Source organism: Caloenas nicobarica, chromosome 2 (genome assembly GCF_036013445.1).
Source record: "Caloenas nicobarica isolate bCalNic1 chromosome 2, bCalNic1.hap1, whole genome shotgun sequence".
NCBI classification, from domain to species: Eukaryota; Metazoa; Chordata; class Aves; order Columbiformes; family Columbidae; genus Caloenas; species Caloenas nicobarica.
This window is the reverse complement of record NC_088246.1, coordinates 18916407-18942908: the sequence shown is the minus strand read 5'-3', so window position 1 is coordinate 18942908 and position 26502 is coordinate 18916407. Positions and strand designations below refer to the sequence as shown.

Sequence of the window (26502 nt, the reverse complement as noted above, 5' to 3'; positions counted from 1 at the left end):
TGGATGGGGAAGGTTAAAGGACTATGGGAGGTGCTCTACCATTGCTACTGATAGGATTCCTCATTCAAAAGGTGGCTCAAATCAGAATATGTTAGGCTGCTGAGTGGGGTCATGAGTTAAAATCCTGTTCAGGTAAATACAGCATCATTGTGACACTGCCAAAAACAAAGGTGATCATTTCAGCTAACAGGAAGATACGGAATTGAGTCCAACTGGCATAAATATAAAATATATGCATAATGCACATTCCCGGGGTAGCAGAAATGAAAATTGACTTGATATCATTCCACTTTGCTAAACATGGAGCTTATCTTCTGTTTGCAATAGGAATTTATCAAGTCTGATGGCCTAGAGCAAAGTGACAGGTGAACATCTGCAGTGTAGTGAACAGTGGTGAAATGCACAGCAGAGCTGGCTTAGCAGCTACACATATTTGTGTGGCTCAGAGGGTGCAGAAAAAACAAAACTACTGCAAGGTTCAGTCACAATATGTGCCCTGGACCTCAGCTGACTTAACCCTTACCTCTCAGCACTGCAGTCTTTGTCATAGCCAGCAGGCACTTGTCCTGGGCACAACGGGAATGCTGAAAGAGCACTTCCACCTGGTGTGTTCCCTGCTCCTTCCTAGCCATGCGAGCCAGCTGCACTTTCTTCTTCTCATCCTTGCAAACAGTGGCTGTGACATTGGCCCAGCTGAGCAATGGAGTCTTTCAGCATGAAAAATGTGTGTGTTGATGTACGTGTGTGTACACACAGGTGAATACACAGGAGTGCAATGGAAGAGACAAAAGCAGAGAACTTAAATAGTATCAGAGGATCAGAGCTATTAAACAGAATATGAAGATCAAGGAAGGAATGAGATTTTTTTCCAGTGTTCGATCATTTTTGCAGCATTTGATCATTTAGTGGAGGTGCCTGTTGTGTCTGGTATGTGGCATTTCATTAGTACAAATGCATTGTCATTCAGAGCAAAGAAAAAGGCGGTAGGAGATACATCTGCAGCACTGCTCGCAAATGTAAGTTGTGTGGTGTTCCCTCCTTCTTTACCAGTGCCTGGGTCTCAAGCAGACCCTGGTGAACCCCAGCCAAGAGTAAGCAATCTTTTGCTTGGGTCAGTGTGGGGCTGCTGGGATATATGGTCCTGAAAGACAGGTTCCTCTGGCTGAGCCTGTGGGAGGTTGAAGGGTAACCCCAACACAGGGCCATTGAGAGCCTGCAGAGAGCAGGGACAATGGGTTTTAATCAGGTGATGTGAATTTTACCCAACAGGTACATCAAAATCACAAGCAAAAAAATTTCATTTGGGCAGAGGCAGAGAAAGGAGACTCCTACTGCCTTAAAGTGCAGAGACAGTGGGATGTAAGCCAGCTGCAGGCAGCTGAGTTTTTACTTTTTGTGTGGCATAAGCTACAGTACTTTGCAGGCTCTGAAGGCATACTTCCTTTCTCTTCCCATTTTTAGTGTAATGGAGCCCTAAAGCCAGCTAGCCTTCATTCTTCAATCTTCATTTGTTGTGATTTTTCTATATGGCCTTTGTGGAGATTAAAGTGCCAAAGTTACAGAATGGGTTTTTTCCTATAGTTAGGAGGAAAGCTATTACATCTGATTTTAGCTTTAGGGAAAGAATGAACTTACCAAGTATTGCAGCTGATTTTTACAGAAAAATATTTCTACACAAACTAATTGAGCATATTTAATTAAAAAAAAACATAAAACCCCCTTAAGTACAATATTTCTGCTTTAAATAGAATTACAGAAATTCAGATGGAATGGCTGTAAGAGGAAAAAATTACGAAGTCTCATATTTGATTTCCTTTACTACATCTTGTTGGCTCACTGATCACATTCACTTTTTCATCAAAATGGTCACCAGAATTTTGTTCTGCTCTGTTTCTTACGGAGCATCACAGACACTGCAGATCTTAGGAAAAAATCTATTCTCCATCCTTCTCCCAATGTGTTAAACTGCCACCTTGTAAAATGAACTAATCTTGCAATTTGGTATTAAAATAAACTGCTATACGAGTAATTTTTTACAGCAGGAACAAAATTTAAGAAATGAATGCTGATACGCCCACACAAATACACATACATGCACACACTCCCACACACAGCCATCCAAAGTGAAGACTGAGTTCCAGCTTCTGTATAGATTTGATCTGGGTTGTGCTCATTTTGGATGTGGAAATCTGTAGGTTTTGGGGAAAATGCCTTAGAAAAGTGTGCAGGGCAGTGATAACACATTTGTAGAAGGGCAGTATAAATAGCGGATCTGAGATAAGAGGGCTGGTAAGCTCTGGCTTATCAAATAGAAGACGCCTCTCCCATTTGTGGAAGAGAACGGCTGCTTTACATATCTTTTAACATAACTCTTTGAGATATGTGAGGAAAAAAAAGTAAAATGTTGTGAATTGCCCAAGTCTAAAGAGTCCAAGTCTCACTTTCCAAAATGATTTTTAACTAAAACATCGTGATTCAAAGGAATCAATGGTGCATAAGCTGCTTACACTTGCTGAAAATATTAGCTGCAAATGACTGATGCTGAGAGCAAAGCTGAAGGTTATGTATCTTCTAATCACAGCAGGGTAAAACTAGAAGACATTCTCCTGCAAGTAAGTAAAAAAAGACATTAACCTGAATTGGCCTCAGCATAGTTGTATGTGAAGGGTGCCTGTTTTCCACAAATCCTGTCTAGCAGCATGGAATGGATGTACTTGAGATGTCTTGACAGTATTATCCAGCTGCTGTTTCAATCTACATAACATGCACCAAGGGCAGACAGAGTGAGTGACTTAGGACTTACGGTGTCAAGGGCTATGTAATCCGTATCTTCCACTCTCTTTCATTAAATGTTTGCAAGGGACAACATCAGTCCAGTGCAGAACTTGATGGTGTGTCTCTTTTGCCAATGTATGCTAAAGTACCAACTCTGGCAAAATCTGTGGGTGGTTTACTTTGCAGTATAGACAGATTTTAGCCTTTGCATCCACTTGAAAATGAAAATGGAGTTTAGACAGACCAACTAAGAAAAGTAAATTTTGAACAGGGAAGCAGCACTAACAAAAGAGCCCTTGCAATAATAGGTCCCTGGATTGTCTTAGTACCACCAGTCGTATTTTTACCCCTCTGAAAGCTGTCATCGTTTGAATGAAGTATCTGCAGCTGGCTGGTTTCTCTTATAACTACTGAAAGTTTATTTTATATGAAGAACTGTATGTCCTTATGTAGGTTGCCCAGAATCGGTAAATTTACTGTGTCTCAGTAAAGGAAAAGGCAGCTTGTGCTTGGCAAAAATATCACGTGCCTCCGAAAGCTGCCGGACTGCCTTTCACACCATGGAGAGCTGCACAGGGGACATGAGTGTTTTGTGAGTCCTCTTGCAAGTCCTGTTACCTATGTTTTGCTACAGTCAGTGGCCCATTACTTATCCTCTTGGAAAAGGACACACTGATGTGGCTTCCTTGCATTTAGTCATTTGGCGCAGAGTCAGGAGAGACACCAGCTTAACAAGTGACCCTAGCTCATCATTCTCCTTGTGGAGCACAGTGAGGATCAAGAAGAATATTGATTCTTGGGGGTTCCATCTTACTGTCTTGGCTACCTGAGCAACTTGTCCTCAGTGTTTTAGTGTGTAGACTCACAACTGAGTTTGCTGAAGGTGATCTGTGAACATTGCACACATGGTACGTGGATGCATGGGCTTTCACCTAAAATAATCACTTGTATTTAGCAAATATCAAACAGTCTATTGTCTGAAAACAGTATATGAGCAAAGTGCCCTTGAAGCTATAGCTTAACATGTAACCCACATACCTTTGTTTTTAATTTATTATTTGAATTGCCTTAGAAAAGGAATTGAGACAATCAATGCAAAAACTGAAGCACTGAAAGTATTATGTCTTAGGGAGAGGAACTGCGGAATGAGGTTAGGTGAGGAGAAAACTAGTTATCCTTCTATTTCTGTGAAGTATTTTTTTTTCTTTTTCTTTTCTCATGGGAAATCATTACTCTTTCTAGAGAAGGCAAATTGAAATGTTACTCTGAAACAGCTTTCCTCTTGACAATAATGGTTGAATCCTCCCTCTACCTCATCCACATTAGCTTCCAATCTTTTTGGAAGCCACCAATTTGTAGAATCAATGGGCAACGAGCACTTTCTCCGGAGTGTCATCCTTGCTCAGTTGAACAATAGATTCGAGTGTCTCCAGTTTTACAGAAACGTACAGAAATTATCTTTTGCTCTTGACCTGACATTCATTTTGGAGAGGATTCTAGGGGAATGTTGGATTGGCTGAAGAGATTTCTTCATCTATAGGGATTTTTTCCTGAGTTCAAAGACCAAAAGTTCTTGACGCCACAAGACCGCTTTACCATCTGTATGAAAGACGTAGCTCTGTGAATCGTTATTCACTAGAGGTTCTGAAATTTCCTTGGCTCCTCTTTCTTCTTCCCCCTCTGATATCATTGGTATTTCCCTCTCATTCACTGCTAATAGGAGTTAGAGTATCTACCATATCTCACCTCTGGCTTCACTGTTGAATTTGTCACAGGGCAGAAAGATAGGAGTAAAGAGAGAGTAGTCTGATTTTCTTGTGGAAGAAAAATAAAAAGCACCATCTTAACTGAGAGTTTATTTTTAATATTTTATCAACATGGAAGCAAGGGCTGCCTCAGATCCCAGGCTCCACGATCAGCAGCTTCTGCTTATTACAAGTGGACAGCTCTGCATCAAACAGCAGAGCTGTTAGAAGGCAAATGCCCACTTGACAACACAGTATAAAGCAACCATTTCCAAACAGAACTTATTTTGAGATGGTGATTTAGCTCTCAATTAATTCAAATTATTCGTCCCTTTGAAGTTTATTTTCATTAGCTGACATCTGCAGATTCTCAGAACAAAATGTAACAGGATGTAGGTTTTTGAAACATTTTAATAGGAATTCTGGATCTTGCCTTCCATAAGGCGAGTGGGCAAATACTTATCTATATAAATTAATATAATTTCATTTGCTTCAGTAAAGATACGCTAATCTACATCACCTGACAATTTGTTCTCTGTTATGTAACTGAAAGCAAACACAAGATGATTTTCGTTTTGAAATTTATTTGAAAAAAAGTCATTGGTAGAATAATTGGGAAGAAGAATATTGAATCCAGAGATATAGTTAAATCCAAAGTAGTTACCATGCCATCATATTGTGGGTCACAGCTTTGAAAGTTCAAAAAAAGTTTACAATGCCCTAAATCCCAAGCAGAGAGAAAGAAAACAACAGATGGCATTTTACTGCTGTACAGACTGGATTAGGATAGGAGGGTAAGACTTTGGCAGGATAGTGTGCATTCATGATGTATTGCTTGATAAAAGAATTAATTTTGTTCAGATATTGTTGGAAATACTGTTATTCTTGTCACAAGAGAACAAAGAAACCCACGTTGCCCATGCTCTTATCCAGCAGATTAGTCTTCCCTGATAGTTCTGAAGGATGTATATTAAGCTGTTAAAAAACTCTGCATTGATTAGAATGCTCAATGTAAGTAACTGGCTCATTACTGAAGGCAAGGTGCTCATAGGAAACTTAGCTACTCAATATAACATGTCCTAGTTGAGATTTAATTTTCCCGATGCTTATAATTTTTTTTTAACTTTACTTTTCAGGTCATTCCTCCTTTATCTTGTCTTATGCATTTACCTTTTATTCATTTCTTGCCAGGACCATTCTGGCCCTGACCAGCTGCCAGTCTGCTGTTGGGCTGTCTTCTCAAAGTTGTGATGTTGAAGCTCTTGTTGAGAAGGGCCTCCATCTCTCACTTGTCCCAAAATGTTCTAGGCGCTGGCTATTAATCTAAAGGTGTGCAATACCAACAGATTTGGCTGGGCTTTAGCAGACTTCCATTAACCTGTACCCAAATACCTGATTTATGTGGCTAAGCACAAGAAGGATTTTTGCCTTGTGAATGAGAGGCTGCAGTTAAATGCTGTTCTTGCTGCAGCTAACACAGGTTAGCAGGGGAGTGAGGACTCTTCCATGCATGTTACTGCTCTCCTGGGGATGGCTGAGAGGCCGAGCTCAACTCTTCATTCCACTGCAGAGGCCAGGGATTTACGCTGGCTTTTAGGCTTCATAACACAGCGACTGAAACACTAAAGTATCTTTTTGGATACAGCACTGAGTCTTCTTCTGCCATTACTAGGGGTGTTGCCCACTTAATGTCCTTATTTAGCACAACATTTATACTGGAAACTATGGGGGAGTGGGATTCACTCTGTGAAAGCAGCCCAGGTACTATGCCAGAAATTTATTCCATTTGCTGCACTCTGCCTTTATTGCCACAGATGTTTCTGGTTTACCTTTGATTTAATTTGAAATAAAGAAATTCATGGAAATTGGCTCGGGGATCTGCTTGCTATTGGTCTGTGTTCCAAGTTGCAGTTTGCTCTCCTTCCCATGAGTGCATTACACTGTGTGTCCTTGCAACCGAGTCCGAAGGCACCGAGAACTCTCAGTGTACGTGGGCAATGTCCTCCAGCATACAAATAATTTCCTTAAAGTACGAGCAGAATGGACTGTATTTGCAACCTTAACTTCAGCATCCCCTTACCTATTCCCAACTGCGAATAAGCTTACAAAGCTTTTGGATAGAGTTTATTTAATATGCAGAGCCTGCATCCGCATATTAAATACATCTGCATCTCAGATGCAAATTCTCCATAAAAAATTAGGAGTCAAAGCCATCAATATGTCGTCTGACAGACAATTTTCTCCTAATCTAGAATAACATTTTCTGCTGGAGGTAAGATGTGATCTTTCAAACATATACTACGACTTGCCACTTCAGGTGTTTGAGAAGAAGATTCTGAAGTTGGAAAAAAATCATACTATGTATTTTCAGAAAAAGAGAAGAGAGAGATCATAAAGAAGCTCATGAAATAAATATCACCAGGAAGATTCAGAAAAGAAATATTAAACTACTTTTTAGTAATCATCTAGAAAATAAGAATGATTGAAATCAGCCAATGTGGGATTGTCAAGAAAACTCCATATGAAACAAACTGAATTTTCTTCTTTGACTCATAACTGACCTCGTGGATAGTGATGAAGCAGTAGATGTGATATATGCCTGCATCAGCAACATTCATGACATACTTAGCATGAGGTTCTCATCAGTAAGCTAAAGAAATATTGTGTAGGTGGGTCACGAGTGGGTGAGCAACTGCCTCTGAAGTCATTCTCAAAAAGTAAGTATCACTGGTGTACTATCAAACCAGGAGGATGTTTCAAGTGGGTTCCTGAAGGGTTCTGATCATCTATGTTCTATTAAAAAGGCTAACGAACAAATTGGATAAGGAAATAAAAGGTAATAAAATTAGCAAATGACTACAAGAAACAAGGAGATAGTTAAAAGCATTTTGAAGAACAGAATAGAAATTAGTCTTGAAAAATCAGAGGGATGGCTTAAAATCAGTAAGGTAAAATTCAACAAAGACAAGTGTGAAGTATTACCCAGAGGAAGCAGAGCTCAAATCCTCAAATAAAAATAGATAATGGATAACTAGGAAGCAATATGTTTTGAAAGGTTATGAGGATTACAGAGCATTACAGACTCAAGTAATGGTCAATACTGTGGTGAAGGTGGAAAAAACAGGCAGAGCTCAATGTGGGGTGTATTAAAACAGAATTTTATATAACCTGCAGAAGGTACACAGCAGGAGGCCTTGTCTGGGACACCTAGAGAAGTAGGCTAACAAAATGGACAGTCAAGAGAAGAACAGCAGGACCAACAACAGTTTTAGAAAGCATAGCCTGTTAAGAAATCAGATTAATTTAGCCCGGAGAAAAGAAAAAAAGGAGCAATTCAAAGTGGTCTTTTGCAGACAGATACTAGGTTGTGGTGATTGTGCTCCGAGAGAAGGAAGCAAAAAACTGAAGAAAGCAAAGAAGACTTTGGTATATGAGGAAACCCCTTCACCCTACACTTGGTGCTAAGGTGATGAAACCTGGAACAAGGTAGTTAGGGTGGCTGTGGAGTCTACCTGACTGGAAGTTCTCTGAGAGAAAGTTAGATTAACTCCTGCCAGAGACAGTTGCGCTGGACACAATCCTGCCGCAGTGCAAGAGTGCTGTACTGGGTAACCTCTGTGTGATTCCTTCTGTCTCAATGCTTCTAAGAAAATATCCGGTGGGTTTGAACATTGACAGGTAAGCTCTTGCTGCTTCTTCCAGCAGCTTCTAAGTAAGAACTTTTGTACTCTGTATTTCGGCTATTTCATATTTCTTTTTTAAGTTTTTTTTTTTTCCTCTGAAGTATTTAGGTGATGGTTTTAACTAATTTGTGAAACAAGACAACTAATGAAGCCTGGTTTCCAATGGATTTGAGTTAGTGATCTCTTTCACCCTCTGCTGCAATAAAAACAGCATCTCTCCCGGACTGTGTACTCTTTGCATCATATATTAAAGCCTTGAGGCACTGTGCCCACCATTAACAGTGCCACCAGCTCCCCCTTGGCTTTTTGAGTCACCTCCCACTAGCCCTCTCCACTGTTCCCTGTCTATTGGGTAGGGAGGCAGCAGCACATGCTCCAGCTGTTTTGGGGTGTATTTACACTTATTGGCCAGTATGAGCAGCCAAATGAAAGACCAAAGAGACCACATAACTGTTGAACTCACTCTGCAGCTTCTCCCCCCGCACAAAAATGAACTTCGTTGCTTTCTTTGATCCAGCTGTGAGTTTCACAACATTCCTAGAAGCTTGCAGAACCTTTGAGACCTTTGCACTGCTGTCGAATTTGGCTGAAATGAACCTAGTGGCATCAGAAGTTATTGGCAGACATCAAACAGACAAAAAATATGTCTGCAAGAACATTATTTCGTTAGGTAATCAAGATAAAAGTGACAGTACTTTTATTTTAAAACCACTTTATTTTTCATGAGTTTAGAATACCATAAGCAATGATTTTGATAAACATTTTGTTTCTGTTTTGTGAAGGAAATACAATGCATGATTCCCAAAATTGTAGCACTTATTCTTAGTGAGTAGACTCTATATACCACCTAATTAGTTTTGGACAAAAATTAATAAATAACGGAGTTTTTAAATACATTTCACAGCTACAATAGCTTTTCCTTTGTTCCAACTGTTTTTAACAATCCAATAATTCTGATGCTTCTAGCATTTCAAATAGTGCAGATAAACCAAGATCTTTTTGCAGAGGCCATACTTGGAAAAAGTAGGTTACACTTAATCTAGTCTGTTAAAAAATGCTAACATTTTGCACTGCTATTTTTTCTACACTGTAATTAGACTCAGGTTGAGCACACGTGACATCAAATGCAGATTTCTAGCCTGACAGGTAATACAATCAACTGAGATCCTTCATGTACAGGTACTTTGCACGTAGCAATTGCAATAGTTGTAACAACTCAGAAACATGCAGGAGAGTGGTCAGATGCCTCCTGATTCCTCACTGGTGTATGGCTTGAAGCAGCATCTCTGGCAGAACTGGGGCAGAAGCAGAGGAAACATAATTAAATCACAGTAATCTTGGGACTCCCAGTCCACTTTTACATTGTACTGGTCACAGCTGAACAGGTCTCTGACACAGTCAACTGATTACAACTGATAGGCCAGAATCATCGGTGCATTTTAATATTAAAATAAAACCACAAAGGTTCCTACATCTCTTCCAATCCTCAGTAGCATCATGTAAATAAAATATTTGGTGGATTTCTTTAATCTAAGAGGATAGTATCTTTCCATATTGCAGTTCCCTGGACCTGGGCAATGAATGGCAGGCTTTGGGTCCCGCAGCATAGTTTTTACAATGCCATAAGGAGATGCAGATTTGCAGTGGCTTAAAATCTGTGTCTCAGTTTGGACCTGGCAGTACACAACGGCTGTTCAGGAGCAGGTCTGAACTGACTGCAGGAAGCGCTAGAGGATGAAGAAAGACTCTTTGAACCCTCTGCCATGGTGCCGTACAAGGCTGGACAATGAACCTGGCACCCTAAATGAGAAGGTCCTCCAGGTCACCTCTCATCCTCTCCTTCTGACTCAGTAGCGCAGAGAGCACAAACACTGAGCAAACCAAGGAGACAGGAACAAGAAAGACTTCCGACTCCGAGATGGGGGAGACTTCCAGCAGCTGGAGTTGTGCCCTAACCCACGGGAGTCTTTGCTCCTGGCCAACTTTTGCGTTAAGAACAAGAGCTTCTGGGGGTTTAGTGAAGGGCAAGGGTGTGGGGGAGTAGTGGGTGCTACTGGAGAAGGGTATTTGGAAGGGCAGATCAGAAACCAGAAGGAACTTACTATGCAAGTACATTACAGGGATATTGATTATCCTGAGAATGTGTGAATGTGGCCATTTAGCAGGCCTAGCGCAATTAGGTAGGTATTAATAGTCAGGCTACAGCAGGGGAAGCAGATTCCCATCAGGAACTGACCTTTCCTTTAGAGCAGCCCGTGATAGTGAAGAGAATCAGCACAGGCACATCGTTAAAAAAATGCTTGTTTATTTATGTTGCCATTGATATTTCTCCATGTAACTGAACCCGTGTTAGCTTAGCTCAGACCAGACAGCTGCTCCTGGTTCTCACTTATACACAGCAAACAATGCATCTTTAGGTATTTGTTCAGTGCAGACTTGGAAGCACAGACTCCCTGTGCTGTGCTAAACTGTAAATACCAGATTCTGAGTTGCTCAGTGTATGCGGCTTCTAAATAATCTCACAGGCTATTCACTTGTGGGAAAGTTCGGTACAAGTAAATTATTCTTAAGCAATGAATATCCTGTTCTACTGCACGCAATGAGAAAAAAAAAAAGTATTTATAACTTTCTCTTATCCACATGTGATATAATTATTAAAGCTGACCATAGGCAACGATAAACTGTGTTACATCACTAAAATATGTGGACTGCAGATATAATTTACACTTAGCTACACTAGAATGATATTCCTTTAAGTACAGTTTCAAATAATTCTAAAATAAGAGCTTTAAGAACCAGATATATCTTGCCATCAGTTTAAAATTAGATCATATAGTCTGCATGACTGAAATCTGCTCCTTATAGGACCTGCATGCACATGTGCGTGGGAGAAAGAAAAAAAAGGATCATCTTTTTACTACTCTCTTCATCTGCACTTTTGAGTTCCAAAAGGGAGTTTTATATTAAACCAGAAGGGAATTAATTGTAATTAGGAGATTTTGTTGTGGACCATCTCCTCTAAAATTCATCTTTTGCTGACTGCCTCCTATCACAAACCCTTCATCCAACAGTAAGATATCGAGCAGGTGAACACTTCTGCTAAAGAAAATGTACAAAATTGAATGCTTTGCTGAACTAGATGCTTATTACTGATCATAATGGCCCTACATCTGATGGCTTATCTGGAAAATCCTAACTACCTCTTGAACACATTTGGGTGTTTCCAAAGGCGGTTTCAGCAGAGCAGAGGAAAGCCCGGTGACTGGCCAGCGCTCCATGCAAGTGCTCTGCAGGTCAGCATTGAAAGCCACTGGATTAAGGGCTTAGTTTTCAAGACAGCAGTAGGAATTAGCTTCATGGAGTTAAAAGACAGGTGATGGATAAAACACCAATGGAAAAAAAGGGGAAGAAAGATTACAGCTACAGAAATATAACCAACCAGCCAATGTAGTTGAAGGAAGTGGGAAATGTCTCAGTCCCCATTACGGTGGGATGAACTCTGTGTTTGGGACATTCTGGAGCACCTGTGGGGCGACAGAGACGCGTGGGGCAGCCCCCCCGGGGAGCACCTCCAGACCCTGCAGATCTCAGCTGTGGGCCCCAAGGTCCCAGAAAACAAAGCTGTCCCATTCCCACCCAAATGCCGTGCGCTCTGCCAAACGCCGCCCTCCCGGGGCAGCGCGGCCGGCCCCACGCCTGCTGGGGCAGCCGGGGAGCAGGGCTGTGCTGCCGCCACGCACCCCGGAGCCGCTTGAAGCAAGAGCGCCTTCCTCACAGCCGCACGCAGCCCAGCTCTGCCCATCTGGCTGCAGCTGCCTTCCCCCGGACCGCCGGGCTCCTCCCGGTGGGGTGGGAGGCGGCGATATTCTTAACCCCGGCACCCCCGTCTTCCCCTCAGCCCCGACGGTCGCTGCCCGCCGGCTCCCGCCGAGTCGCCCCCGGCGCGTAGGCGCAGCGGCGCCGCTGCACGCCCGGCCAGCAGGTGTCGCTGCCGCACTCCGCGGGCAAGCGCCGCACACCGGCCCGGGCGCGGGGGGCAGCGCGGGGGAGCCCCCGCGGGTCCGTTCCCGCCCGCGACCCCCGCCCCTCGGCCGAGGGCAGTGCGGAGCGGCTGCCGGTGCGGCGGGTGGCTCCGCCGCCTCCGCCCCGAGCTGAGCCGGCGGCAGGTGGAGCGAGGTGCCTCGACGCCTCTCCGCGGCAGCAGCACCGCCTCTCTCAGCACCGCACGGCGCCGTCCTCCTGCCCCGTGAATGGCTGCCGGCTGACTGACAGGCGAGGCGGCCACACAGGGCGGCAGCTGCCTGGCGTACACCTATAAGGGCCGGCGGGGAAGGGGTGCCCGGCCGCCCGTGGCGGAGCCGCCGCTGAGCAGGCTCCAGCACGGGGGTCCTCGCTCGGAAAGCCGAGCGGAGGCGGGCGCCTCGGCAGCAGCAGCTCCGCCCGCCTGCCCCCGCAGCAAGTGGCAGTCCCGCGCCGCGGGCTCCCCTCTCCGGCAGCGGCGCCCGAAGGATGCGGAGCGGCGGGGCGCGGGCGGCGGCGGGGTGCCGCGGGGGGACCCGCCGCTGCGCCGGGCGCGGGCGCCGCCGCCTCTGCGCGCTGCGCTGGGCAGCAGCTCAGTGAGCGCGGTGGCCGCGGCGGGAGGAGGCGCAGGCGGGCTCGCTGCGGCCGCTGCCGTCGCCGGAGGGGCTGCGAGCCGCTCCGCGCCGGCGAGGGGGCTGCGCGGCGGCCCGCGGTGGGGAGGGCGCGGGCGGTGCCGCCACAGGTGACTCGCGGGCCGGGGGCCGTTTTCCGTCCGGCTGGGCCGCCCCTGCGCGTTCGTGCCCCTGCGCCGCGGCCGCCTGCGCGAAGCCCATTTCCAGCCGCTTCGCCGTGCCTGCGCGACCGGGAGCGCCGGGGGACATGGCTTTGCTTCGGCTCCTTCTCCTCTTGCTCCTCGCCCAGCGGGGGCTCGGGGCTGCCGCCGGCCAAGGGCAGGCGGTGCGCGGCCGGGAGCGGGCACTCGGAGGGAGGCAGCCTATTTACAACCACATCAAGAGCCGGGAGCCTCTGCCCGCCCCGCGGAGCCGCTCTACGGAGAGCACCATCTTGGCGCAGCGGCTCGCCGAGGAGGTGCCCCAGGACGTGGCCTCGTTCCTCTACACGGGCGACTCCCGGGAGCTGCGGCGTGCCAACTGCTCCGGGCGGTACGAGCTGGCCAGCCTCGCCGGCAAGTCGCGCTTCGCGTCCCACCCCTCCCTGCACGGGGCCCTGGACACCCTCACCCACGCCACCAACTTCCTCAACATGATCCTCCAGAGCAATAAGTCGCGGGAACAGAACTTGCAGGAGGACCTGGAGTGGTACCGGGCCTTGATCAGGAGCCTCCTGGAGGGGGACCCAAACATCTCCAGGGCAGCTATCACTTTCAGCACGGAGCCTTTCTCCTCCACCCCCCAGGTTTTCCTCCAGGCCAGCAGGCATGAGAGCCAGGTCCTCCTGCAGGACTTGTCCTCCTCTGCTCACCGTCTGGCCAATGCCTCTGTGGAAACAGAGTGGTTCCACAGCTTGAAGCGCAAGTGGAGGCCGCATCTGCACAGGAAGGCCTTAAACGCGGGCCCCAAAACTTTGGACAACAGCTGGAAGAGGCGGGAGGGCTTCAGTGCTGATAAGAACCACATCAGGTGGTCCTCACCGTACCTGGAGTGTGAGAATGGGAATTACAAACCCGGCTGGCTAGTGACTCTCTCAGCGGCTTTCTACGGGCTGCGGCCAAACCTTCTCCCCGAGTTCAGGTAGGAGGAGTGTTCCTCTGCTTGCTTTCTGTCGAGAAGAGGGTAGGATGGGGTTTTGGTTCCGCTCCCCTGCTAGGGAAGGGCATGCTGTGTCTCTGGAGTGACCCGACCAACCCTTGCTGGCTGCTCGGTTACAACAACCTCAGACCTTCCTGTTGAGCTCTACCTTCATGTGCCTAAGGGAGCTGTTGCTCAGGAAAACAATTGCTTTCATCTCTGTCTGTAAAACAGCATAGGCTTTACCTGCGCCCATGGAAACAGGTGTGCACGTGGGTTAGGTTCCCAGTGGGAAGAGGAGACCAGCAGTTGCCAACTGTAGTTCATTTCTGACTGCAAGAGGAAGATGTTTACTGAGATGTTATTTCCTACTACACTGCATGATTAAACCCAGCTGGACCCCAGCTATGATTTTAACCATCTGGGAAACAACATTCTTATGCTGGTAGACTGTGATTTCTGGTCTCCAGAGCACATCCACCATGGTGTGCTCGAGCCTGGTCAGTGGTCAGTATGTTTGTAGGGAAATAAGTGTTTGTGACTGCAGTTCTGTCATAGCGCATGTGGCTACAACCTAAGCTGGCAGTAGGAAAGCTTTCTGTAGGACACCCCCTGGTTATGTAGCTGTGTAGCTGCTACCTGGCATACACGAAGAACTGCGTATTTTTTCATTGCTGTTACCCCCAGGACTTTGCCACTGGGCTGTGACTAGCAGAGAGGAGGATATAAAAAGGCCCATTCTTGTGCTTTGTGTTTAGGCAGAAAGAGGGATTTGTCCAAACAATGAGAATGACCTGTGGGGTATGAGATGCCGGATTTTGCCACTGGTACTTCTGTGGTGGGGCTCATGAGTAACTCCATTCCTTGGGGAATGCTCACTGCCCAGAAGCAGCTGTTATTTCTCGGGGGTGAGAGAGGAGCACCAAATTTGCTTTGTGCTGTGAATCGGTAGTAGGTGACGATAGACAAGAACACAGCAGACACCGAAGAGATTTTGCCACACTGATGTGGCAAGGCAATAGTGTTTGTGAACACTGATTTTGTTGGCTTAGTCTGAAATCCAGTGGGATCAAACAGGTATGAATGCAGTCATGCACCCTTGGGGAAAAAAAATCTGTTGAATAGAGGATGGCCTTGTATTTCTCCATTGAGTTACCTTTTACTCTGATATTTTCACACTTATGGGGCAGGTAGGGTTAAGGTAAAATGAGCTCATCTGCAGGCCATATGTATCTAAATTCTTAAGACCAAAATTCAAGAATAGCTCTACTGCAGAGCTTTTTTGGACCCTAGCAAGGGTTCCAGAAAAGATCAAGAAAGTTCTCAAAGATGGTTGAAATGCCATGTTTCACACCTGATGAACTCCAGGATGCAGACAAAAGCTACTGTAGGCTGATATTCTCTTGTTGTGGTAGAGGTTCACATAACCTGAAGAACCACCAGGCTGGGGGTGGGGTGGCAGCCACTAACCAGCTCTCTGAGAATTTAGATCTTGATATAAAGCTTGACTCAAAGAAATTTCAGTCTTGCCTTCAGTGAAGAGAAAAACCGTGACTTTTAAGCAGAAGAGTCTAAAGCTTCAATCTCAGCTCTGTGCCAAGATCCTGTGATGCCAGGAAGCATTGCAGTGGTGTAGGTTTCTGCTGTGGTAGCTCTGGTGTGCAGAATACACCAGGTCCATCTTGGAGTAACCCTGGCCAACCAAGGCAACCAGTAGAGGTCCTCCTGGGTGCAGTACAGGGCATGGCCTTTCTTCCTTATCTTCCCAGCCTCTGTTCAGCGTGTGGGAGTCACTTCACTTGAAGAAATGAAGTAACCTGTTGTAACTCTGATATTTGAAAGGGCATTCACTAAGCACATTTAAGCTTGGAGAACCTATTCTTGTTTAGAAGATCTTATGATGGAGTATGTTGTGCAAGTTCAAAGTGTTGTATTGCTGTTGTACTGAACAGCTAGGACAAAACTATCGAAGTTTTGTTGTATCAGAACCAGAGATGAGCTGGTAAGCATTGCTAAGAAAATGGATCAGTATGCTTTTGGTAACTATATAAGGAAGCAGGTGGAAGAAGTACACACACATACATATACACAAACATATACGTATTCTGGCAAGGCTGAATGATAGTTTCTGTGTTCTGAGTTTGAGATATGTTGTGTGAAAGATGGGCTTCTAGTAAAAGCTTATTATTTGAGATGTTGAAAATAACTCTGCAGCTACACAGGAAATACTATTAACAAAATATACTTCTCCCAAGACTTGTGGGATGTCTTAATATTTCTGCAATATTTTCCATACTTGATAGATATGCAGTCTCTGTGAATTAAGAGAAGAAATAGTTTAAAGTATGTAATATAAAAATTTAAAATCTAATGTAGTTATTAGTACATAGTACTAATTGCTATAAGGTGCCTCTTGAAATAAGCTTATTTCCCCTTACCATCTGTCTTTAAGTGACACAATGGTTTAACTTGAATTCCTGCTTAAGGCCCATATGGTAAAAAGCAGTATGTGTTAACCTCCATCTTTTGAGAAAGCTGCATTGGTTCTCCCAACAAAGTATCTCTGAACCATCTGTTAGGTACGCGTTAATGGATCAGTCTACATGCTCCTTCCGTTTAATAGTGTGGCATGAGGTCATAGAAGGTAATCTAGTGCACAGCCCTTTAATATTCTTCTGACAGTTTATCTAGTTTCTTTTTTTGCTGACACCAGGTTTATGACATGGTACATTAGGGTAAAGAGACATTCAGGAGCACGTTATCTACATGGGAGAGAGTTCTTTCAGATTATGGAAGGAAAAGCCATTGTTCCTGCTTCTTGGTGTCTCTTCTGTGGCAGCAACAGATCGGTATGTCATGTGGTGTAGCAGCGGGAAGAGTTTAATGAAGACAACACTAATAAGTACTACTGGTTATGTTCAATACATGCTACTACTGCAGTGCTGTTGTCAATGACATTCTGAAAGTGAAGGAAAAAAAAAGCTTTGTTTTTAGTGTTGTGAAGAGTTATAGTGCCTGCTGCCAGAGGAAGTGAGTGCTATGGGTGGGGGGGTCTTGCAAACATCTTGCTATTTAATCTCACCTCCCACCTTCTCCCCCATTTCCCAAGAGATGACAGTTGAACTGTGTGAAGTGAAGGCTGAGGAAGGTGAGAGATTATGGTTTTTTTGTCTTGCCAACGCTAGCACTGTAGGCCAATAATGAGATGAAGTGGAGAAACCAAGGACAACTTGGTTGTGCTGATAAATGTACCAGCAGCTGTTCAGGCCCGGTGGGACCGCGTTAGCCCAGCACAGTGCTAAGCTAGTGGTGCTGGCTGTCTGCAGCTTCTTAGCAGTGCTTGCTGGTGTTTTGTTTGCATTCTCTGGTCTTTGGTCCATGCAACCTGCAGGGAGAGAGCATTACCGCTTGCTTACAAAACAGTGTAGGCTCTCATACAGAAATGAGGATTCACAGACACTAGAAGTAATCATTTGGTGATATTAACCATTCCCTTCTCCTTTCTTAGAAAGTCTAAGCTCATGCAGTTTGTAGGTGGAATTGACCATCTAATGTGCCTAATCACTCTACAGCTCCAGTGCTGCAGAGGGTAGAGCATGATAGCATTTGTCACTGATCTTCTGTGACCCTCCTGCTACTTCCTATTACATGATGAGAATGAAGCATATTTCACGGCACACGGTGATCCAGTTGGTCTCTTTGCAGCCCCGCTGTGGAACTGGAAAGGTGTGGGAAGCTGCATGTTGTGAGTACACTTCCTTCTCTAAAATAACTTAATTGGCCCCTGGAGAGGAAATGTGAGGTTTGCATTGCTTCAGCGGTCTAGCAGGCCAGCGAGGAGGATCACTGCTTGATTTAGAAGGAAGATGTGCAAGTGGTCAGCTACTAGGAACACACAACTTCAAAAAAAAAAAGTCTTCATGGGTCATTGAGTCAAATCTCCTGCTATCACAAGCCCATTTAATGTCATCAGCTGACCAATCTCCACCTTAAAGTAGTTGAGTTTCCCTCTTGACTCTCCAGTCCACTGGCTTGCCAGGCCTATTGGTTGGATAGCTGCTTCTGAGTTCTGATGAAAATTTATTTACAGTCAGTTGTCATCCATTTATTTGTGTTCCAGATCTGCTTTCTACCTGAAAGAGCTCTTTTTGGTGATGTTTGCTGCCCCGACCTATTTATAGGCAGCAGTCCCTTCTCCACCTTTGTTTACTAGACTACACAAATCAGCTTTCTTTAGTCTCCTATTACAAGCTCTCTGTTGCCATGGTCCCTCTTCTCAAGACTTGTTCCAGTATTTCCAGAATGTGGTTAGTCAGATTCATGTGCAATAATGTTTCAGCCTTGTGCAATGACATCAGTTATCCCCAAACTCTGATGAATGAATTGCTGCTTTTGCAGTTCAAAATGTTCTCTTGCATGCTATTCTCGTTTTCTTTAATGTTGTGTTGTAATATGTCAACATTTTGGGAACTGGTCATTGCTCTTGTGCTATTTTTCATCTAGGAAGTCACAATATCTTAGGGATACAGGGACATTTTTTCTCCTCCAACCATGTTCCAGCAAGGCCAGGTAGCTTTTTCACCAAATCCAGGTCAGTATTTGTAATATTTTTTTAAGGGCTATTCGGAAAATGCAGTGGAATAACAGCACTTTTGGCAGAAAGGTACATAATCAGCAGGCTGAGTAAGTTTGGTGTTGTGGGGGGTGCTTTTTGGTTTGATTTTTAAAAAATTATTATTTTGAATGATGATGTGTTCTGGAGCATTTGCAGATTACTTCTTTCTGAAGTGTAGCTGAATCAAGTGTTACCTCTTAGTACTTTTTTGTCTTGCTGACATCTACTACTTCTCTCTTAATTATTGGAAAGGTTTTGCTTGATGCAGAGGTTAATCTTTCTTGTGCAGTTAAATTTAGCTGTTTCTTCCCTAAAGGCAGTATAATGTAGTGACTTCCACTGCACAATTAACAATGACTTGGACCGCTCCAGTGTTAGGCCATAATGGGGCTCTTAGTTAAGGAAACATTATTGAAGGCAAATTAAACCATGGAGGTAGAAGTATATGTAACAAATAAGTAATTTCTTGGGGAATATACACGATTTCATCTTCTGCAAAGTACTTTACAGCTATTAAATTGTTTGGTAGAATTACAAAGAGCAATTGTAAAAATTAGTAACTTTTTTGTTTAAATATGGTTTAGTTTCTTCCTTTTCTCCCCTTTTATAGTTTTCCCATTAGTCTCTCTTTGGTCTCAGTACTGAACTAAGACAGAAAATTCATTTTAACTGTTTAAGGAGGCTTTCTAATTTTTTGTTACATGACACATTAGTTGTGTAATCCCCAAAATATTTAAAATGGTGAGGCTGACATTTTTTCTATAGCATGCCATGGCCCATATAACATGATTGACAATGTGGGTGGATTTAGAACAAGTTTTCAAAATGAAGAGGAACAATTTATTTCCAAGAACTTCTGAAAGTCTTGGATTTATATTCCTGAAAAGAGATCAGAACAAATAAATGTCCTCCTATGATTTACTGTCTGCCTATAGAACCCCCCAGTATGTTTTAGTATTCCATAGACAATCAATTTATGTCTCTGCCTCTTTCATATGAGGTCATGGATAAGGATGGAAAACTGGATGGTGATGAAACAAAAGGAACAATAAATAGGGATTTCTCTTTTAGAAGCATGATTCAGCTTTCTTCAGTACTGGAGAAACAGAAGTGGGTCTTTTGAAGAAAGAAGTTAAATAAGGCCAGTACTGCATTTATGTCCACAATTATGTGGCACATAGTAAGTTGCAATAAAATAAACTAGCTTTTTGGGCCGAGCTGCTGTTTCCACTCCTCTGCTCTCTACCTCCACCCCCCTTGGGCAAAGCTTCCAGCACAGCAGGTTATCAAAGCTCTTTTGAAGGGTGTGACAGTCCTTACTATCCGAGATTCAGCTCCAGGCTGTCACCTACTATTCTGTGTATTCTCTGCACTGAGACAGAAAGATGTCTCTAAAGGCAAGAACAAAAGCATTGCTGCGTTAGGTCAGATGAAAGGCTTACCTAGTCTGCTCTCCAAAAGCAGCTTCTTGCAGGTGCTTAGGGAAAATGTAAGAGCAGTGGAAGTGCAGAGTTCTATCGTGGTTAAATCTCATTTACAAATAATAAACAATAAAAAAAACCTTTTCAGACTGTCTGAATGAGTGTTGGTGGTAAGTATGGATTAAGCTGACCTCCATAATTCTAATTCACTTTTTAACCCATTTTTGTCTTCTGCAATTTAGTTTGGTATTGAATTCCATAATGTAAGTATGTACTGTTTGGAGAAAAAATTTCTTTTCTGTTTTTAATGAATCTGAATTCATTGGGAGATCAGGTTCTCGTGATAAAAGAACACTTTTTCAATTGTTCATTGATCTTCTCTGTGTCAGTCAGATTTAGTTGTGGGTTATACTAAGTATTTTTGTCACCTGCAAACTTTGTCACTGGTCACATGTTTGTGGTCATCTGTGAATGTGTTGAACAAAGGGATAGTTGTGGTGCCCAGCTTGTTAACCTTCCTGCATGTCAAAGCTGACTTTTGTCACATTGATACTCTCAAGAGTGGCTCAAAAGTTGGAGCCTTCCTGGCTCTGAAGAGTGCAGTGATGAAAAGAATTCATTTTCTGCAAAGCCTGTCTGTACTCTGAGCAATTTTCATACCTTGATTGTTTGTTTGCCTTGCACATTCTGCTTCAGGCTTCCTTTTTCTGAGGTATTTTGAAAAAAGTTTTTAATTAGTAGAGCTTATGCTTTTAGTGTGGTGCTTCTAAAAATGTCTCTCAGTTTTGTCTTACATTCTTGTCTTTATGTTCCTTGCCCAGGTTTATGCATCTCCATTTTCCTTTTTTTTTTTTTTTTTAAATGTTGGCTTCCACTTTTCAGTGTTGAAATTCCCTTATTACCTTTAAATAAATCTTCAGTGTCAGAAGATTGGGTATAGTTAGACTGAGGCCATCTGTCCTGTCTAGGGTAATTCTGATTCAAAAACTTTTCTTGTTCCTAACCTCTTTTCTTATATCACTTTCTGTACTGTTCCTTGAAGCCCTTTCTTTCCACCTGTCTCTTTAAGCCCATGGATAGTAATGGGTGCATTAAGAAAAATGCTGGTTTCTTGCTAAATGGCTTGAATTTGGCTCCAAGACCTTTTTTGTGGGATAATCTAATGTAAGTGGCACCCCACCATCACTGACACCTCATATTCCTATACAAGGTGATGCTTTGTGACAGAAGTAAGATGCTAGAAGCAACTTGAACATTCCCAAGCCAAAAAAAAAAACCATCACCACCCCTCGAAGTAGCTAGGAAACTCTCTGACTAAACTGCAGGGAAATCCCCAGAGAGGCAGCACTGCATACTGTGAATCTGAAGGCAGACTTAAATCTGAAATAATTCTTCAGACAACAGAGTATTCAGCTTTAAGTATTCTGCCCTTGTAGGACTGTTCCAAATGGCCTAGAGGGATTTCCTTTGCAGGTGAATCCTAATTCATGTGCCCACACTGCTATACCTTACTCTTCAGTTAAGTTTATTTTTAGAGGAGAACCAGCTTTCACTAAAAATGTGTGCTGAAAAGCATCAGTCGTGCTATGGCTGAGGAATTAGGTAAGTCTGTCCCTGTCCTACTAGTAAGAAATTAGTGATACCTGCGTGACCAGATCAAAATGATGTTGCATGTAACAACCCAGTAGCCTTTGGTGAATCTGGCTGGATATGCAGAGGTAATAGTTTTAAAAATGTTTAAGTGATGCAGAATCTTAACTCTTAACTTTCAAAAGCAACTTGAGCCTGCAGAAGCTGCTGATGGCCAGTGAGACTTATGGCTAAAAGTTACTTGTGAATTTGACAGAAGGATTATTTTTGGATGCTCAGTTGATAGTACATTGAAGGAGCCTCAAGTGTCAGGTAGTAGGCACTGTTTGAAAATTAATATTCTTGAAAATGTCAGCCTGCAAAATTAGAACAGTCAGAAAAGGTATCTGCCCTGAAAGCATCAGCTCTACTAATTACAGCATACACTTATCTAGAGGTGTGGGCATTTGCAGATTTGCGATGGCTGTGGAGAATTTGTTAGAATCATAGAATAGTTTGGTTTGGAAGGGACCTTCAGAGGTCATCTAGTCCAACCCCCTGCAATGAGCAGGGGCATCTTCAACTAGATCAGGTTGCTCAGAGCCCCATCCATCCTGGCCTTGAATGTTTCCAGGGATGGGGTGTCTACCACCTCTGGGCAACCGGTGCCAGTGTTTCACCACCCTCTCTGTAAAAAAATTTCTTCCTCATGTCTAGTCTGAATCTCCCCTCCTTTAGTTTAAAACCATTACCCCTTGTCTTATCATAACAGGCCCTGCTAAAAAGTCTGTCCCTGTCTTTCTTATAAGCCCCTTTTAAATACTGAAAGGCTGCTATAAGGTCTCCCTGTTTTCTTTTTTTCCTCTGTTTTTCTTATCTCCTTGTTCTGTGGTAAGGAGGACTTACAAGGGACAGCATATAGGGGTGAATTAATATGGCAGCAAGAATCTAGGCAGGCATTTAGATTTGGGGGATGATATCTGCTTCAGCATGTGATAACCGTGCCTTATACCTTAGTTATGGCTGCTTACAATGATTATGGGTACAAAAATAAGTGTACAAACTTAGAAGACAAACTTTTAACTCCTATTTAGCTGAGCTGTCATGACCTCAGTGCTGAAAAACTTCTGAAGATCTAGAGGACAAAGATATTGTTTATCACATTTAAGTGTTTGCAGGCTATTATTCTGTGCAGTTCTGGCTTAAGCTGCCTGGGAGAAGGAAAACATGCTGCTTCTGCTTTTTTATGACTTAACAGTACAGGCAAAAAAATTCTTCTGTAGATTCAGGATTTACAACATGTTGTTACAATGAAATATTATAACTACTGAAACTATCAAGATAGCTAGTAGGTTGGGAAAATAAGCTTAAATCAATTTCTGGCACAGATTTCAAGGCAAACAGCATGTCAACAAGCAGTGGTACTGGAAATTAAGACAGACATGAAAGCCTCTTAATTCAAACCTCTGACCTGACAGAAAATCCTTGATGACATCATTCTTCAATGATTAATTTATACAATTCAACTAATTCTTTCTTAACTATGTGTTAAACATGAATGTGCAATCCCTAAGTATCTCTTTTGTGGAAGTACTGTAAAATTGTGGCAGAAAACAAATATTATTGTTATAAGGAGATTAACAAAATCTACTGATGTGCCAGATGGTCCACAATTACCAGTAATATTGTTATTAACTTATCACTGTGGCTTGAGTTCAGCCAGGCAGCATTACAGTGTGGATGAATGCGTTATGCTGACGAGCTGAGTCTGCTCTTATACCACTGATATTTGTCTTGATCGCTTCTATCAAGATAGCAGAGCTGCAGTTATTCCCAGTTAGTTCAATAAATACAACGCTTGCAGGTCCATATACATTCTAAGAGGATGTGTTCTTCCATATGTTCCGTTTTCCGAATGCTGAATCAAAAATAGCTGAAAATGTGGGTGGCTAAAGAGGCTGTGCCAGCTACTGTATTAATCACAGATGAATTTCAGAACTATATTATCATGTACATATTAGTGTACTCTGTGTAATAATGGTGGGGTACAAGTCTGAGATGGTGTTTTAAAATGGCAACACATCCCAAATGAATGCAGAAAAATCTTGTACCATCGTGATGCTTTCTGTAAATGCCACATGTATGCTTAAAGAAACTTTTCTATCAAAAGCACTATGTCCTCAAGTAGGTGCAGACCCTGTTCTCCCTCAGCAGGACTGTGATGTTACCATGAAGCATGAACACATGTTGTAGAGGTCTAGTGAAAAAATGTGTACCATGGAGGAAAAAATGGAAATCCTATGGTAGATTATAACTGTCAGGAGATATTGTTTTCATATGCCTGCCTCTGAACTGTACTTTTTTCCTTCCAGTAGACTTTCATCCCAGAAATTCATAAAATTCTGAGAAAAGGAAAATGCAGAACAACTTAACCATGTCAGAAGTTCAGGTTGTGCTGGGTTTTGTGAAAGGCAAATATTATTGTAAGAAAAGTTTTTAACATGAGATGCAAAGGGAAAACACTTTTGATTTCAAATGGAAGAATTTTAGAATGTTTCTGGAAGCAGTATTGTGAAAATATTTTTAAATTGGATAATTTTCAGGCCTGCATGGCTTAACAAGGAGGTCCTGATGAAAATCAAGCATAAAATGAAAGTGCATAAGACTCTGAGCATGACTGTGAACGTGGGAAACTTGTATCAGAAATAGTGGGCCAGCAGGACTACGGAAGTGATTGTCCCCTTGTATTTGGCACTAGAGAGGTGGTACCTCGAATACTGTATTCAGTTTTGGGTCTCTCACTACAAGACAGACATTGAAGCTGTCGTGGAATGAGTGGAACGCACTTCACTCAAAAGAGAGGCAGCAATATGTTTAATTGATGTAACAGTGGTTTGACAAGATTTGACAAGTTCCATGACAATGTTCACTTTAATTACTACATGGAGGAAATATATAGAGGAAAATTGATTTAGCCTTGAGTTAGGATGTTTCATACAGAGACTGGAGATGTAAAGGGTAAGGGAAACCCTCCCGTTGAGTCATGAGGTTCAGAATGGACCTGCTTGCTTTCTGAACTCCTTATGGAGCCTAGGTGTGGCTAGGTACAGTCTTAGTCTAAGACTTGGTCAAGAGTTCACATCTAAGGATAGAGATGTAGGGAATAAGGGTAAGGAATACAGAGGTGGTGATGATTAATATTGGGTGGCTACATGGATTAGTAATGTTTCATTAGTATCAACTTGGCATGCGACCAAAGTTTTCAAGGCAAAATCAAAGTTACCGTACTACACGGTTATGTGTGATGTTGGTCTCTTACTGAAGGTCTGCTCTTTGTAAAAGGTCTCTCTACCTCAAGGAGCTACCTTGAGAAGTGTCCCAGTCAAGGTGAGATCACTGCTGTACAGCCATGTTGCCTAGCAGGAAGAGCTCAAAGAAGGCTCACCTAGGTTGTCGTATTTATAGGATAAAGTGGGTGGCTCATAGCCAAATCATATATGTGGCAGGAAGGGTATGCGTGAGAATCCTTGTTCCCACAGCTTGCTTTGTTCCTTGATGAATGAGTCCTGGAAAAGCCACCCACTGTTCATATGTCTCTCATGTGATGGGTGTTGTAAGCTCACATGCATTGGTACTCACTATGTCACTCTGCTGCTTTGCAGGTAAACTATAGGAGTTCATGGCTTAGCCAGGGCAAAGGCCTTCGCCTCCTCTGGAGCCTATACCAAACCACTGCTGGTCTGGTCAAGGGTGTAGAGTGCACCTGTCACAAGCACAGCCAAAGAAAAGCAACAAAGCTGGTGAAGAGTCTGGAGCACAGATCTGATGAGGGAACTGAGGTTGTTTAGCCTGGAGAAAAGGAGGCTGAGGGGAGACCTTAGAATCATGGAATGTCCTGAGTTAGAAGGGACCCACAAGGATCAGAGTCCAACTCCTGTCCCTGCATATGACAACCCCACCTTATCGCTGTCTACAGCTACCTGAAAGGAGGTTGTAGCATGGAGGGCGTTGGTCTCTTCTCCCAGGTAACAGTGATAGGATGAGAGGAAATGGCCTCAAGTTGCATCAAGGGAGGTTTAGATTGGATGTTAGGAAAAATTTCTTGACCAAAAGGGTTATCAAGCATTGGAACAGACTGCACAGAGAAGTGGTTGAGTTACCATCCCTGGAGGTATTTAAAAGATGTGACGTGGTGCTTAGGCATGTGGTTCACTGGTGGATTTGGCAGTATTAGGTTAGTGGTTGGACGTGATGATCTTAAAGGTCTCTTCCAACCTAAATGACTCTGTGTTTCTATGATTCTATACATGGGTGGGGTGAGGGAAACCAAAAAGTCTGTAAGGGTCTGAATCTGGTGAGGGACATGAAGGGGAACAAGAAGTAAGTACACTGGTAGCAAAACTGGGACTGGAGAGAATGTGGGACTGCTACTGAATGGGGCAGTGGACTTTGTGACGGAGGACATGGAAGAGGCCAAGGTACTTGATATCTTCCAAGAACTACAAGCTGATCAGCCTCACCTCTGTCCTTAGGAAAGCAATGGAGCAAATCTTCCTGAAAACCCCTTCTGAAGCACATGAAGGAGAAGAATGTGATTTGGAATAGTCAGCATGGGTTGCTGAAGGGAAAAATAGTGTTTAACCAATCCAGTAGCCTTCTGTGTATAGATGACTGGAGGTCAGTCAGTATTGATACATCCTGGAGTTGATACTGGAGCCAGTTCTGTTTAACATTTTCATTTGGTGGTCTGGGCAATAGGCTAGGATGTGCTCTTAACAGGTTTGCAGATGCTAAAAATTGGGAGGAGTGGCTGACAGACCTGATGGTTGTGTTGCCATTCAAGGGGACTAAAGCAGGCTGGAGAAATGAGCAAACACCTTATGAAGTTCAGCAGAGAGAAATGCCAAGTGTGCCCCTGTGGAGGAA

The 26502-nt window shown here is 43.5% G+C and overlaps 1 protein-coding gene across 1 annotated transcript in view; it reads left to right on the top strand.

Annotated features, from left to right (window-relative positions):
- Positions 1–13102: 13102 nt before the first annotated feature.
- GPR158 (G protein-coupled receptor 158) overlaps positions 13103–26502 on the top strand; it is a 197414-nt gene continuing 184014 nt past the window's right edge. The window contains exon 1 of the mRNA XM_065629243.1: positions 13103–13974. Within this exon, the coding sequence (XP_065485315.1) occupies positions 13103–13974 (872 nt within the window). The remainder of the gene's footprint in view (positions 13975–26502) is intronic.